The 17,187-nt window shown below is 45.7% G+C and overlaps 1 protein-coding gene across 1 annotated transcript in view; it reads right to left on the bottom strand.

Moving 5' to 3' along the window:
• LOC144955698 (ras GTPase-activating-like protein IQGAP1) overlaps positions 1–17,187 on the bottom strand; it is a 110,879-nt gene that overhangs the window by 75,088 nt on the left and 18,604 nt on the right. The window contains exons 8-15 of the mRNA XM_078885849.1: positions 14,708–14,886; positions 12,274–12,367; positions 11,724–11,887; positions 11,097–11,184; positions 8,855–9,012; positions 5,090–5,250; positions 3,803–3,927; positions 1,495–1,658 (exon numbers count right to left, since the gene is read on the bottom strand). Coding sequence (XP_078741975.1) covers positions 1,495–1,658; positions 3,803–3,927; positions 5,090–5,250; positions 8,855–9,012; positions 11,097–11,184; positions 11,724–11,887; positions 12,274–12,367; positions 14,708–14,886 — 1,133 coding nt within the window. The remainder of the gene's footprint in view (positions 1–1,494; positions 1,659–3,802; positions 3,928–5,089; positions 5,251–8,854; positions 9,013–11,096; positions 11,185–11,723; positions 11,888–12,273; positions 12,368–14,707; positions 14,887–17,187) is intronic.

Raw genomic sequence — 17,187 nt, 5'->3', positions numbered from 1 at the left:
TAATAAGTGGGTCTTGACAAAAGCTAGTAATGCTGTCACTAATTACGCTACATTCGTAAATGCCGGTAATTGCACGAAATTATGCAATTGCTCATGGCAGTGCATCGTAATGTTTAAATCCCAGACGTTACCTGGGGCCTATTTGACCTCTCCAGAGAGAGAGAATGCCGCTCTCCAGCCTCTCAGTCCATAAGCTCAGCTTTTAATTCACGCTCGGTTTATTTGTCATTCTCGATTCTTTCTTCTCCTCCCCAGCCCCCCTCCCCGCAACCCTGATTTGACCAACAACTTTGCCTTGGGAAAATTACATTCAATTGTCTTAAATGAAAAAGCCATCATTGAGCCATAATGAGAGGGGAAAGAAACAGTTCCATACACAATGCCTTCCTGTGGGTCTAACTGTACGTCCTTATTAAGCTCGCATATTTGCTGCCGTTGTTTCCGAGATACCGAGTGTTTGGAAAGGCAAAGCGAACGAATAAACGTGCCCATTGACAAAAAAGAGAATCGTTTGTGAATGGCGCCTTTTGACTACTCCAGATGCTCGGAGAGTTTATTAAATTCCTCTGCAGCAGCTGTGGAGCTCTGGTGGGCACCCAAGTGCTGCTTCAAGGCAACGCGGGCGATAACACGACAAGCGCGACAGCTCATCTTTGTGTTCCCACTGCGTGGCCTCTCAGTTCGGCGTCATCAACTACGATGACTCAAGCGGTCAGTCGAAAGACGAATGAATTGGGCTACGATTTCTCACGATTAACGACTCGCAGTGATACAGTGCACGCCTTCAGTATATTGTAACAGGGCTTTGCTTTAAGGCTGTGCCTAACTTCGCCTCTGTGTTGTCTCCCCCCAAAAAAATACACTAAATATTCTTTCTTTTTTTCAAGTCAAAAGTCCCAGTTATCCCCCATTTCCCAAATCAGCAGTGAGTGGGTGGTTCTCATCTCTGCTTGCAGTCCTGAAACAGTAGTAGAAATTCCATGTTTCTATGGCAGGAACTATTCTTTGTTGGGTGACAACTGAGTAATACCCACCGAGTAATGTTCACCGAGTAATATTCAGCAGAATGATGAGCTAAGTCAACCCTGATCCGGCATTGAACACCTAAAATTCGGGTTTTCAGCTACCACTTTAGACTAGTGGAATCGCTAGAACGGGCGAATGGCAAAACTTAAGCACTGGAAGACCATGTATGAACTATGTTAGACTTCTTTCGCGTGCTGTACAGCCAACCGTGCGAATCAGGAGCCGCGGGGGAAGGACAAGAAACTAAACGCAAAAAGCTGTTCTGAAGAAATTAGTTTTCAATCTAGATTTAAAAGTGCATAGCTCCAGTGGCTTCCTCATATCGCAAAAGGAAAACAATTCCAGACGGCCGCAGAAGCGCATCCGAGAGCGCGCGATGCAGTGACCGTCTTTTGTTCGACGGCCAGCCGAAAGCCGCTGCGAAGTGCGAAGACGGTCGGTTGCGCTGGTGCGACACCGCCCTCTGACCTTGGCCTTGCGCCGCTTGCTGGCGCGCAGCACGTCGCGGTAGCGGAACGTGAGCGCCGGCTCCACACCCGACAGCTTCACGGCCGGGAGCTGCAGGGCCTCCAGAGTCCTCACGGGCTCCTCTTCCTCCAGCGCCTCGTTGATCTGCCCGATGGCGAGCACGCCTGCGACAGAGCCGCCACGATTGCGTAGGTCGTGAACTCGTTGCACGCAGGAAAAGGCAGCAGCGGTTCCTTGTGGCGATCACTTTTCACGGGGAAGTAAGTGTTATTTCTTAATTGCTTATGCCTCAAAAGTACAGAAAATGGCTGTTATTCCCCACAAACTTTGCTTTTGTGACCAGGACAGTGATATTTTGAAATGTAGGTTCATAATCAATCAATGATCTACTCAGGTATGAGCCCATTGAGATGCACTCATACTTTTGCACAGGAAGAGCTGGAAGGATTTGGTACGTTATGTAGTAATTAAGTTATCCTAAAATTATAGACCTTCCTCACTCGTCCACTCAACAAATCTGCGAGACAATTTTTCGGGGGGTATTTTTGTCCAATGTCATTTCATGTTCTCTGTGCACTATGCCTATGTGGGGCTCTTTGCAGAGCACTGCAAACCTGTACTTTGGAGGACAGCCGTGGAAGGAGAGGTCACAGAACTGCTGCCTTGATGCCTTCAAGTGACTTTTATCACCCACACACTGGGGTCACTTAACTTTCACACGTACTCCGCTCCAGAGAAATGTGTGTGAGTGACATGACATTTTAAGTAATATTCTACAAATCTCTGAGCTGGAGCGTAGCCAATTTAAATATAACCGAACTGAATGTCATAATGTATCATGTAGTCATCAGTGACTTATGCCGAGACCATGAGCTCTCTGCACTTGATCGTTTTAATCACGGACAGCTGTCTGGTTTCAAAGCTACAATCTAAGGGGTGCTGGCTAGGGACTCTGATTCCTGAGCCACCCAGTTACTTCAACGATCTTAAAGCTTTGGCAGCAGTGTGACAGAGCATTGGTGGCTCATTGCGAGAGATACAAAAAAATTGGTGGAAGGGATTTTAATAGTCAATTCTTTATTTATGCAGGAAAGCTTCACTGCTAAATATCTTTGGCCAGTTTATTATATGAGATTAAACGATAGGATGTTGGAGTAATTGTCCTGTACGTATGCAACTCAAGAGGCCACAGAGCAGCTGAGGACTCTGAAATGGTCCGACCGGTAAATTCCCTGTTGAGTAGTTTTCGTGAGAGAACAGGGGGTTATTCAGAGAAAACTTTGCACATATGAGCAGCTAACACTGAAACAACCACACAGATAGTTCAGGAACCTACTTTCTGTATTCTCGTCCACTGGGTGTTTTTAAGCCCAAAAAATATTTTCACAATTCACGGGCCTAAAAGACAGCTGACTCAAGGCACGCGCGACCAATTACTACACACGCCACAGGCAAGCGGCCACACAGTGAGAGCCACGGTTCTCTCGTGCCCCGGTGTTGGGAATCATTAACAACATCGGCAGCTTGCCCAGGAAGGTCTAATGCACACACTTTGTGGCTTTAATGAGCTCATAAACACACCCTCGCCCTGAAGCTCCCTAAAGCCCCAAGCAGGCTCTGGGGGGAGTCAAGTGAGGGGTATCCTAGGCCACAGAGCAGCTGACCTCTTACCACATGGTTAAGTCCTGTAACCCCCGGGGATTACCTGTTAGAGGCCCCACAAAAACACAACAAAGTGAGCGGGTGTGACGTCATGCTTACCATCAGAAACGCCCCAATATTGCTCTCCCATGCACAGAAGCCTCTAACATTCACATGTTCAGTGTAATATCTCATGGCTGCTGTGACACAAACATAAATGGGGATTTAATTGATCTTCACATAAAGTCTGACATTTCAAGATGACCATTTCTTTATCCCATGAAATAAATCAAATAGAAGTGGCATTTTTATATTAATCTGAAAAAATCATACCTAAGTATACAATTATTTCTGTTTGATCCGTTAACATGTCACAGGAAGTAACACCCTTTCCACGACATCACATCTTATGACTTGTGCAACACCAGTCATATCTGCCTCTTTCCTGTCAAGGATGGTGCCATGGGAAACTGAGTGTTTAAAATCAAGACTCATCCCTAAAGGATGCAATTGATGCTAATGGGAAAAAATAACGGGAGACAAATACATCAAAGAACCACTCGCTAAGTTGCCTGCTCTCAATATCACCTGATCCCTATGCTCCTTATTGCATGCAGGCAGGTGGCCGGAGGAGCCGCTTTGCAGAGAAAAGACCACCACCACTCACGGTCGTGCTCCTCCTGCACGGTGACGTTGATGTCGTCGACGCAGGTGCGGATGTCGCTCCACAGGACGTGCTCACGCCCCTCGGACAGTGCCTGGGCCTTCAGCTCCATGAGCGCCTCCACATAGCTGCGAGACAAGGGGGGGACCATGCGCGCACAGGGCAAGCTCGCACCAGCCTCAACTACGAGCAGGAACCGCCGCTTCGTAAAACGATGGCCATGCCATTGTACAAGTGAGGGGCCTGACTTGATGTGTTTTTATACTCTTAGTTCTTTCGGTAAAGTCACCATGTAGGTAAAAATGAAATTAAAATTAATAAAAATAAAATAATAAAATCACGACGTTTCGGAGGCAACACAAGTCTCCGTCATCAGGTGGAACCATCACAGCCAGATTTGCTGCATCAAGGGCTGTGACGGTCCCACCTGATGACGGAGACTTGTGTTGCCTCCGAAACGTCGTGATTTTATTATTTTATTTTTAGTAATTTTAATTTCATTTTTACCTACATGGTGACTTTACCGAAAGAACTAAGAGTATGAATCCTTGCTGTCACGAAAGCTTCAAATCTAGAATTGATGTTTTTTACCCTACTGAGGCATCAATGCCACAGTGGTGCAGCGTGATCGGAGCACTGAACTATAACTGGGGCAGAGCACTGGACCAATGGCAATGCCATTGGCAGGGGACCCAAAACTGGACATTGTCAGGATTCAGTCTTGTAACCTGAACAATATGTTAATTTCCTATATTAGCTGGTTCAAATACAAGTAGGACACTAGATAGATCTACGTCCCACTAGCTTTCACAAAGACATTTCATGACAAATATTTTTAATGCTGAGTTTTCCCATTTCCATGAAATGGAGGTTCTGAGCCTTTTTTTAATTCAACACTGAAGTAAACTCTCAAGTGAAAAGGCTCTGTTGAGAGTGGAACACATCTGTGCCTGCCATGCTTAAATGTTGGACACGGTAGTTGTTTGATAATGATACTTCCCCACGTGAAGCAGGGAGGCCAAGGACGGATTCAGATATCACCCGCCACCGATATTCGCGATCGCCAGAAATCAAACTCATGGCATCATGTTCATAACACAGTGCGTGAATTACGAAGCCACCGCTCCCCCACTAAAATAACATATCACTGAATATTCAATAAATAAATAGGCTCCCAGCAGATGGAGCAAAACGTCAGACATCGTGGCTAACAACACGGCAGTACAAACACATCGGAGAGCAACAAGAGGCCATGAGAGCAGTCTTTTTTTTTTGCATGATATTATTTACCGCTGCAGGTTGGCCTTGTCGAGGCTCGCCAGCACAGCCGACTGATTGGCTAGCAGCGTCGCCACAGCGACCGTGTCACGCGCGTCCAGGGCCTGGTTGACGAGGGCCAGGGCGGAGAGGGCCTGCAAGGACTCACAAAGGGCCCCGTGGGACAGCTCGCCCTAGGGGAGGTGGGGGGGGTAGAGGTGGGCGATAGTGGAGTGGGGGAGGGGAGGGAAGGTGGATTTTTATTGGATTCGTTCTTTTTAGACGATGACTTTGAATTCATTTTTGTGTTGTTACAATTGTGTCATCGGCATGTCATAAAAGAAGCATTGATTCACCCCATGTTAGAGAACAGCCCGCTGAAGATAATAGATAATTTCACATAATATAATAAATATCACATCATATAAAACCTTCATCCAAATGATGCACTTTCCCACATGCCCTGCTTTAAAGGTGTTTGCCAAACGAATATCTTCCATTTACAGAGGAGCTGAAATATTTGTGGCAGAGACAGACTATGATGCCACTCGTTGTTTGAGTGTTAGCTGGTCATATGTACGACATACTCTCCTGTTCTTTTACAAAAACTACTCAACAAGGATTTGGCCGGTCGGATCATTTCTGGGCCCTCAACTGCTCTGTAGCCTCGTGGCTCGCAGGGCAGCGTTCGTGCATACACTGTACATACAGGACAATTACTCCAACATCCTCTCTTTTACTCTTATATAATAAACCGGCCAAAAATATTTAGCAGCGAGGCTTTTTCTGCATAAATAACTTGGATTTGAAGGCACTTGGAGGAGGGGGAATGTGAAGGGATGGCATCTCTTCAAGAGTAACATGCCGTGCAGCTCCCTGGAATATGTTTCAATGAGCCACGATGTGCGTGGGGGTGCAGTTTGGCACCCCATGCTAACTTTCATCAACAGCTCTCCACTGGAAGCCTTCACTTGAATCTGGTTTAACCATATCCGCTGAACACATTCAATTTCAGGTGCGATATCATTATTTAGACATCGAACAAATACGGTCACTGCGTCGCGTGCTTTCGGGTGCGCTTCTGCGGCCGTTTGGAATGCTCTTCCTTCCGATATTATGAAGCGACTGGAGCTATGCGCTTTTAAATTTAAAAATGCTTTTTGCATTAAGTTTCTTGTCCTTCCTCCGCAACTCTGATTAGCACGGTTGGCTACGTACGGTGCAAAAGAAGTTCAACATATTCTATGCATTCCACGTGTGGTCGCTGAGCGCATTCCGCTATCAGCCCGGCGACCCAAGTTCAATTCCCAGCCACAGCAAGCACCAGTGGCAGAGTGATAGCTGAAACGGGGATCTAGGCACCCCTTTCACGAACCTGCACTGACCAGTGTGGTGAAGAATGGTCAAACAACCCACCGTGGCCAAAGGCATGGGGAGGCCTTAATCCAGCAGTGAATTGATCCACTAGAGACCTGTGAATATACGGTAACTTTACCCTAAGTGCCTGTAGACATTTGAAACAAACAATACATGGAATCATCTTCTTGGTTCTTTCGGTAAAGTCACGTAGAAGGGAAGTAATAAAATAATAAAAATAAAACATAATAAAACAATTCTCACGACGTTTCGGCCACAACGCAAGCAGCCGCCATCCTCAGGCGAGGATGGCTGCTGCTTGCGTTGTGGCCGAAACGTCGTGAGAATTGTTTTATTATGTTTTATTTTTATTATTTTATTACTTCCCTTCTACGTGACTTTACCGAAAGAACCAAGAAGATGAATCCCTGCAGTCACGAAAGCTTTAAATCGAAATACATGGAATGTCGGACAATGTCCCTCTTTAGTTCCATAATTGGGGCAAGCTTTGTAAATTAAGTGCCAAAACCAAATGGAACATGGTGGATTTTGTGCAATCATTGGTGACTAGCAGAGGTGGGACAAAGTCATTGTTATGCAAGTCACAAGTAAGTCTCAAGTCTTTGCTCTCGAGTCCCGAGTCAAGTCGAGTCAAAGATGAGGCAAGTCCAAGTCGAGTCTGAAGTCATCAAAATCATGACTCGAGTCTGACTCGAGTCCAAGTCGCATGACTCGAGTCCACACCTCTGAGGTGGGACAAAGTCATTGTTGTGCAAGTCACAAGTAAGTCTCAAGTCTTTGCTCTCGAGTCCCGAGTCAAGTCGAGTCAAAGATGAGGCAAGTCCAAGTCGAGTCTGAAGTCATCAAAATCATGACTCGAGTCTGACTCGAGTCCAAGTCGCATGACTCGAGTCCACACCTCTGGTGACTAGATTGAGACCATTAACTCACTACACTGATAACCCAGTTTCACAAGCAGCTGTAACCTGGATTTGAACATAGGATCTCAGTGCTCTGATCCCTGATCCACCCGGCCACCTCTGGCAACATCAGTAAGACCAAAGTGAGAGTAATAACCCCAGTACACATTCAATTGTAACCCTTTAAACTATTGAATTCAGTGAATAGCAACAACAACAAATGACAATGGCCTTTAATCAGGAAAGCCTCGCCTAATCTTAACATAATTTAAGGAGCATTCTACATTGCGGTGAGTGGCCAATTCAATGATGAGTATTTGGAGGAGATAACACTCAAGGCTCCATACTGTCAGATTAAATCCATTGCTGTATTACCATCTGGTTACCTCGCAGCCAACGCATTTACGGTCTGGCACTGCTTGGCAGTCTCCCATCCAGGGACCAACCCGGTCCACCCTCTCTTTTTTTTGTTTTCGGGTTATACCACGTGTTATTCGACTTGAGGTCCGACGTTTCACTACGCATGTTGGGAGCTTCTTAAGGTAACTGAACGTCATGCTGAACAGCACGCGGCAAACGACCCAAAAACGCATTAAAAAGAGGATCAGGGTTGACTATGCTTGGCTCGGGAACTCCGATGAGAAAGCGCGCAGTCAAGCCGATTTGGTCCATAGGTTTGGCCACAAGGAAGACAGCAAAATTCAATTTGTGGGGGGCGGCAATGGGTGCAGGATTTATTTACAACAGCCCGACCTCTCTGGAGGACAACAATGCTCTTAAAGCATCCAGCTCAGAGTAGGATTGAGCACAGGGCCTTTTATGATGGCAAAGAGCTGCCCCGTGCACTTGCGCTATAGCCGTGAGCCGTTTCTCAGGATCAAACATAGGCCCCCTCTTGACGATTACTATTTTGTTGCACTATGTTACTGCCTACGTTGCTTACTGGGTAGTGCACGGATACAAAAAAATTGGCTGGCTGACAATCACAGGGTTGATTTTAAATTGCAGCCTGTGTCAAGTCATCCTATCATACCTCTGAGGTTGGTAAAATGAGTACAGCATTACCTCTGGGACCCTATTGCCAGCATTAAGAGTATTTGTCAGAAGTCAAGTGTTGATGTCCTATGAAGATATTGTTGCCGTTCAGTCATCTCAAGTTCTATCCCGTCCCTCACAATTCGATGAATTGTCACTATTCAGGGTCACAATTCAAATTCAATCATCGCGATGACCTTTGCCTGTCCCAGGTCTCACCAACAGCGGCGGGGTGGATATCGGCAAATAGTTTTTTTACATTTAGTTTGTCGTCCTTCCTCCGCACCTCCAATTAAGCACGGTTAGCTATGTAGAGCGCAAAAGAAGTTCAACATACGTACTTGCAGGTGAGAATGACTGCTAACCACTAACGCCACCCAGTGGCATTTCCCAAGGTTCCCCCGCCAAAACCTCTAACTTGCTAGTGGGGGAGGGGGCGGCGGAGAGGGTTGGGGGCTGGGGAGTGGGGGTGGTGCCACTCACTCACCATCTCACTCTGCAAGGCCCCCAGCTCAAGCTGGTAGAGGGAGGCGGCAAAGGGGTGTATGGGCGGGAGCCGAGCGTCCGGCTGTTGCAGAGCGAGCACCGTGTCCTGCGCCTCCCCGGCGCCGATCGCCGCATTGATCTTCTCCACCGCCTTCAACACTGCAGCAGCAAAACAAAAAAAATCATAACATCTCCAGCAGTGTGCGACTATGGTCATCCAGAATAGATCGTGCAACGTGTAACGATGCAATGCCCCCGATCCACAAAAAAAAAAAAGGAGACATCATGCTGATACCACTCTGCTCCTCCTGACACGGTTGTCTGGCTTGACCACCTGAACGTGAAATTGTAGTTGTTGCTCTGCATCTACATCAGCCGCACGAAGGAAGCACACTGCAGCACCACGGTGCGTTGTCATCGCCATCGGGCATCATCTATCTACTGCTGGATGCTGGACGTCGCCAACTCTCAGGGTCCCATAATGCAACATGCTCTGTTTCTGCGGCGGACGCGCTCACTCATATGATCCTTCCTTCGGCTGCCACTCTGTCATTAGTCTCAACCACCAGCTGTCATCCCTTCTAAGTGATGCGTGCTGCCCAAGCCCACTCATGTCCTTCTGACGTCATGTCCTGTCATACATAATAGCGTGATATGCTGTGTTGAATGAGCAGTAGCTAGACAGTGTGGAATTTCCACCACTGGCCCAAGGCCACTCGTGGAGTTGAATACCGCTGGCTCATTGCTCTTATCAACCTGGAGACGCGATGCACTAACTGTAGTTAAAGCAGTTCAGGGACAGGCCAATACACTGCAGCAATCTATGCCTTCACTTTCATGGATTCTTGTCTCTTCCTATAAGAGAGTTCCGTTCCCTTGTGTGCTTCATATAAAACAAATACATAGCGGTGACAGAAGAAGGCAAATGCAGCCACATACAATGAATATTTATAAGTGAGAATTGATGATGATGAAGAACAACAAAAGGGGGTGTGGATTTATCAATGCCTTCTTAAAGGTATTAACAGAAGCTGCTTTTTGAAAAATGCCCAAATTGGAACTTCAACAATCGATCAAAGTAAAGGACGGCATTGATTTAAATTAAGCAATTAATTATATTGCAAAAACACAGCCCCTCGGTAACCTACAGCGAGAGACCAAAAATCAGGCACGGGGACAAAACATTTAAACCGTCCTGACCCTTACACTGCCAGCCTCTCTACCCAACTGCGACGAAGAATTTCGACAAATATTCAATGCAAAGCAAAGCTCGCGTGTCGTGAGAGTCAGCGAAGGATACATGGCCAGCAGGGGGCATGAGATTGGCTCGTCTTGGTGTGAGATTTGGTTGAACTCAGTGGTTCTTCACCTGTGGTGCACGCTGCACCCCCTGGGGGTGCGAGATGCCCTTTCTGGGGGTGCAAGACGTGGCCAGATTTTTTTTTAGAAGGTAAATCATCGAAACACAAATTAAACACGGACACGTAAGTACAACTACCTTGTTTCTTCAAACCTATGTATTTGTTAACATTATACTTTTTTACGATTGAGAACCAAAGGGTTGCAAGGCTCAGGTAAATGTTAAGAACCACTGGGTTAACTCGAGTCCTCACGGCTCAACCCCCCACGGTACAGCTTTCCGCGATTACTAGCCATGCAGTGCGAGGTGGCTTAACTTTAATTGAAAATAGAAGTGAGTTGTAATCGTGAAAAAAATGGACCGCAGGGGATTATGAGGACTGGAGTTGAGAAACATTGGATTTAACAGATGCCAGCGGGAAGGAGTTCTGTCTTCGTGTCGCGTATCATCCGTCGGCAATAAGGGAATGGGAGAAATGTTCATATTTTAAGACGTTTTCCTCCAAGAACACAAGAAATTGGGTTCTATATATTATCTAAAAAGAGACCTGTCGTCTCAATTGGCCTTCATATAGTTATAAAGAAAGCATTATAATTTCTTCTTAACGATTTTCCAGTCCTACAAATGTACGAGATTTCACCCTGCCAATTTCTCGAGACTCAAGAGCTCCACTTCATATATATAATCAACTTCATGTATATGAATATATCACGATAAATTAGCACCACAGTGCTGTACAACACACCTACCGAATTTACAGGTCACGCATCAAAGCGCCCGGGCCTTTAGCATGGCCATAGGGTCCCCATAAAAACTGGCAGATGATGAGGCAGCAGCTGTTGTTACCCGTCCCCCATCCTCTGAGCAGCCTGGCGTCACTTACTCAGGTGATGACGTAACGCCTCCGAGTTGGCCCTTTCCACGCCGGCTTGCAGATCCTCTTTGCCCAGTTGGCATTCCCTCCCTGTATCCTGTATGCCCGGATGGACATCCAGAACAACAACAGCAGCTTTGTTTCGGTGGTCACAGTGAAAGGCTTTGAGAGCCTCTGTCAAGTCCCGTGTTGTCTTCCTTTCAATTATAAACAGACAATTTTTTTATTCACATACAAATTACACCACATTTATACAGAGTATTCCTTTTATGACATTGTTATACATTGTTTGAAACATTTTGAGTACCTTTTCTTTCTAATAAAAAATGAAAGCTCAAAAGGACATAATGGCAAATGTTCATGTCATGATAACAAATTGTTGGCAGTGGTGCACAAACACACATTTAAAAAGAATCTCCTCATTCATCATTAACACTGCCTCGGACATTTAGGCCCAAATGTCGGAAATGTTTCACATTACACTGAATGGTGACACTGTGAGCGGTGTGACAATTTGAATGGTGACACTGTGAGCGGTGACGATGTGGACAGTGACACTGAACGGTGACACTGTGAGCTGTGACGCTGTTCGAGGTGACGCTATCAACGGCATGAATGAGAGAGGGAGCAGCGCACCTGTCCCCTGGCATCTCGATCCGACGAGAGCCGCTCCAGGTACCAGCGCGCGTTCCCCAACTCCACTCCATGCAGCGCCAGCGCCCGGGCCCTCAGGGCCTCCATCAGCTCCTCGGGGCTCTCCCCACGCAGCGCGGCATCCACACGCTCCAGGGCGGCTTGGGCTGAGGAGCAGAGGCGGCATCAGCACGGCTCGCCGTCACGATAAATCGCTGGCGATATCCCCATCGCACCACAACCCCCACCCCGGCCTTCCGTTCAGAGTGGCGTGGCGCGATGGCGCATTGCGCTGTAAAACTGTTGACCTGAGTTGAATTCCGGGCCAAGGCCAATATCAGTGGCAAGCGATATATTTGGACGCCAATTTCACCAAGCCGGACTCACCAGCGTGGTGAAGTATGGTCAATAAACCGCCATGACTACACAACATGGAGAGGCCCCTCATTGAGCAGTGAATTGACGAAAGGGCTGTACATTTCCACATAACCAATGTCACTTTTAGTATTTATAACCCGTGATGATTATCTGTGACACATCTGGGCCTCCTTACTGTTGACTGTGTTGATGTTGCCCTGGATCTCGGCCTGAGTGAGCAGCTCCTCATACACGTCCTTCTCCTCAATGGAACCGTCGTCCACCATCCCCTGAGAACACACATCGGGCCGTCAGTGCAAAGGTGATCATGGCACAATGCAAGCAAGCGATGTGATTGTTTTTATAATTACCTTCATTTACTCAGGAAAGCCTCGCTGAGTATCAAGCCACTTCTTTCCGGAAGGTGCCACATTGGGATGTTTAGCCAAGCGCATCTATCAGCGTCTATCGGTAGGAAGTATTCCTAAATACAACTAGATTCGAAGCTTTCGTGACTGCAGGAATAACTCTTTGGTTCTTGCGGTAAAGTCACGTAGAAAGAAATTTAATTAAATAATAATAGAATACGAAGTTGCGATTGCAACACAAGCAACCATCATCAGGTACAAATGAATGAGAAGACAAACATTGTAAACTTGGAAATATAATGCAATACAACACAGAGAGTCGGCCAACAAAACAGTCAACACCCCACCTGGTTGATTACATTCTTCCAAAGATTGCTAATTTTGAGAGAGAGACAAAACATAGACACGGAGACACACAGACAGACACACAAGCAGAGAGAGACTCACACAGAGACAAACATCTCTCTATGTTTGTCTCTCTGTTTGTCTCTGTGTGAGTCTCTTTCTGCTTGTGTGTCTCCGTGTCTATGTTTTCTCTCTCTCTCAAATTTAGCAATCTTTGGAAGAACGTAATCAACCAGGTTGTGTGTTGACTCTTGTGTTGGCCGACTCTCTGTGTTGTCTTGCATTACATTTCCAAGTTCACAATGTTTGTTTTCTCATTTATTTGTACCTGATGATGGTTGCTTGTGTTGCAATCGAAACGTCGTATTCTATTATTATTTAATTTAAGTTATTTCTACGTGACTTTCCCGAAAGAACCAAAGAGTAATTCCTAAATACCTACGCAGTTATCGGCAAATACCAGTCGATAATTAAGATACATTTCCTGCCACTGTTGTGGGTAGCTCTTCCTATCCATGGATAAGCAGGGATAATACAAAAATGTACTCCCACTTCTTGGCGATTCGTTTAATCTATGAAGAACGGAAGGAATCGATACACGGGGAGAAGATGCTGCAATTGGAGTGCTGAAGTGCAGCAATAGGTTGGCATTAGCTGCCCCCCCACCCACTCCCGCTCCGATGGATCGGTCAAAAACTGAGAGGGAAATACGAGACTGAGATAATGGGTAGGCATGGCACATGGTAAGAAGCGGACCCATGCAGCAGGCAGTGGGGAGTGAATTGGCATGTAAAGGTGCATAGGTCAATTGAATGAAACATATTCTTATGTTTATGATGATCCACGCATAAAAGCATGCATCTGTGTGTGTGTGTGAGAATCGATTATTTATGATTGAGTCTAATGTCACATTAAGAATGATGGAAGTAAATACAACTGTACAAAATGAGATGTAAGAAAGAATAAACGTATTCTTCGGTTTTTCGGTAAAGCAATCGTCATCTGCTGATGACGATTGCTTGTGTTGCGATCGAAACGTCGTAGTTTTTTGTTATTTTTGTTATTTTCTTTGAACCTATCTATGTGAATTTACCAAAAGACCCAAGAATATGAATTCCTGCAGTCACCAAAGCTTTAAGTCAAGATTTAAAGAACAAACGATCGGAACTGAACGGTAAAAGTTACACAAATAAAATATATAATATTTTTTCCCGCCCGCAACTTTATCCTGATTTTCCCAATAACAACGTGCCATGAAACAAAGAATCCATCCAGGTGTCTCACAATGCAGCGCAACCCTCCGTGTTAGAGAACATCCAACAGAAACAGATATCACAAAAATACTTCTAATAGCTCTTCAAATGACCTTCGGTCAAAAATGTAAGATGCAGCACTTTGCCCACCTAGCCAGCTACAGTGAGAAATCTTCATCACATGACAAGTCAACCCGATATTTTAATATTCAGAGCTCGAGTTTAGTTAAATAAAGTGTGGAACCAAATTTAATGTGATGGGATTTTCCTGTGCAGTCATTGATGACTGTGCTGAGACAATCTACACCCTAGACTTGAGAACCTGAATTAATCTGCCTGGATTTGAACTCGGGAACTCAATGGTGTCAGCTTAGCGCTCTGACCTCTGACCCAGATCCTGTTGCAAAAAGGGCAATGTTTGCACATGTCTCGATGGGTTTATTTCAATTCCTGGTTAAATGCATCAAGAATACTGAGCCACCTGGCCACCTCATGAGACGTGATTCGTCAACCGAATCGCGATCCCGAATCGTGAAAATGCATCGTATCACTGCGAGGCGTGCGGTTAAATTGTCACATGTCCTAGTGGCGTAGGAGTCAGGAGAACGGGGCGGCATGAGTGACGACCACCGCCGCCGTCGCCGCTACCGTGTGTGGCCCTCACCCGGTTGCGGGCACTGTTGGCCTTGTCAAGCTTGGCTCGTTGCAGCATGCTCTGGTAGGCCTCGGCCAGCTCCTCTTCCAGGCCCAGCAGCATGGCGCTGGGGTTCCTCAGGGCGGCCACCGTCTCCGCCGGGTCCCCCTTCTCCACGGCATCGTTGATGGCTATCACTGCCGCGTGCACTGCCCGCGACAGACGCCACGGCATGCACAAGCGGAGCGTTTCCCGATGATCGTCAGATATTGGAGATGTGCGTATAAAGTCGACTCTCGATTGTCAGGGGTAATAAAGAAGTTCAACATACATACATAGATACGTAATAGGGGGAGAGGGGTGGTCCTGAATAAAACAAACACACATAATGCAGTATATACATAAATTAAGCACATACACGGTTCTCGTAAATTCCCAGTGGGGAGAGGGGCAGTCCTGAAATTGCAAGAAATTTTAATGGATTTGTACATGAATACAAATTTATTTTCTCTCGTAGCTATATATGACCACACATAACCTCTGGTTGTAACCTCGCTGTGTTCTTCCTGGTTCAGCAGTTTCACTGCTGAATTATTATTTTTTCCGCTTGAGGACGACCGCTTGTGTTACGATCGAAACGTCGTGATATGTTATTTGTATTTCATTTTTCTACCTACGTGACTTTACCGAAAGAACTAAAGAGTATAGCACACCACACATTTACACGTAATTTTTCCTTCCGTAAATGAGAGATGTTCTTCCCATTAAGCGTCTTGATTTTTGAAGCAACCCTCAGAGGTGGCCACCCTCGTTTGCAACCACATGCGCGTTGGCAATGGGCTGGGCAGTGGAGCGTGCTTTTTGAGGACCTCTAGTTTTTATTTTTGAGCCCAGATATAAATGACATCAACCACCACAATGAATAACTCCCCGCTGCCAGCCACTTCCTTGACTCACCACCAAGGACCACACCCAAGCGACAAACTTAAAACTGCGATAAAAATTCAATGTGCACATTCGACCTTTAGAAATAACCGACTTGATACAAAGAATTACTTGTTCTTATTTAAAGTTTTCGTGACTGCAGGGATTCATATTCTTGGTTCTTTCGGTAAAGTCACGTAGAAGGGAAATAATAAAATAATATAATATAAATATAAAACAATAAAAATTCTCACGACGTTTCGACTGCAACACAAGCAATCCCTTCTACGTGACTTTACCGAAAGAACCAAGAATATAATTACTTATTCGCTTAGGGTGTGGGTTTTTTATTATTATTTGTCATTATCTTGTAACGAAAATCTAATTCCCCCCGGATAAATTTATATATCTGATACATCAAACTACTTAAGAAAAAATGCTACATTTAAGAAGAGATAAAACCCAAATATCCATACAGATAGGTATCAACTACTGACAACCCTATACAGTATCCCCTTTGCCTCCAAAGCGCAGGATGAGTCATGCACCACCAAGTATCAATAATTGGCAGAAGTTGCAGGGAAAATGATACTCGCTAGGCACAAACAAGCCACTCCTCTAGCAGTTCGATCACTTGTCAAGGCTGCAATTCGACCAAAGGTCTCAGAGTACGCGGGGGTTAGGTTCCGTGTACCCCCCGCGTGAGCGCGAATCCTCGTAAATTGTGGTTCGCCTATACGAGTGTATATACAATGTAAGAGTGTATATAAAATGTATATAAATGTACACGAATGTTTAATAAAGTACAGCACTGTACAGTAAATGATGCACTAATCATCGGCAGCATTCAGGTCAATTAGAACACTGTATATATTTTTTTGACTCGTTTGTTGTGCGGGCGATACAATTATACGCCTTCAAATCCACGTTCGCGTAATGGCGTGTTGCGAAAGTACGAGTCACAAGTGTAAGTACGAATCGGGGTCGGTCGCGTATAAATGAGCGGGTCCGTGTACTCTCAACATCTTAACTGCATACGCATTAATTTCTGCCTTTGTTTTCACCGTCTCGTTCGCAACGCACCGTGGGGTTTTTGCATACATTTGTCCTTGCAGTTCCGTTCGCTGCACCAGCCTAAATGTGTGACGTCCGCATATCGTTTGGCCTCTGATCTGCACGAAACGTCAACGAGAGATTCTTGGCACGAGCGTATCAATTGGCCGCGATCGGCGAATCGACGCACCTTTAACGTCCTAAGGGGGCCGTCCATAAATGACATCACGCACCTAGGGGGGGGTCAGACATTTGTGACGATGTGTGACGAGGGGGGGGGGGGTTTGAGAAATGTGACGTCACGTAAAAATGCGCAACTTTAAATAAATATATAATTGCTCTAACAACACTAATTGTTATAACAACACTCCTACAACATCAGAGTGCAGCGCCACATTAAATACGCACTACAATGACCATCGTTTAAAGCGATTTGAAGCATGTTTTATTTTCAAAATGGAAATATGGTTTTGGGGGAGGGGGGGCAGAGCTTTGTGACGTCATATTTGAGGGGGGTCTGACTTTTTGTGACG

The sequence above is a fragment of the Lampetra fluviatilis genome, chromosome 3 (assembly GCF_964198595.1).
Source record: "Lampetra fluviatilis chromosome 3, kcLamFluv1.1, whole genome shotgun sequence".
Lineage (NCBI taxonomy): Eukaryota > Metazoa > Chordata > Hyperoartia > Petromyzontiformes > Petromyzontidae > Lampetra > Lampetra fluviatilis.
The sequence above is the reverse complement of the archived record's forward strand: the minus strand, read 5'-3'. Positions and strand labels throughout refer to the sequence as shown.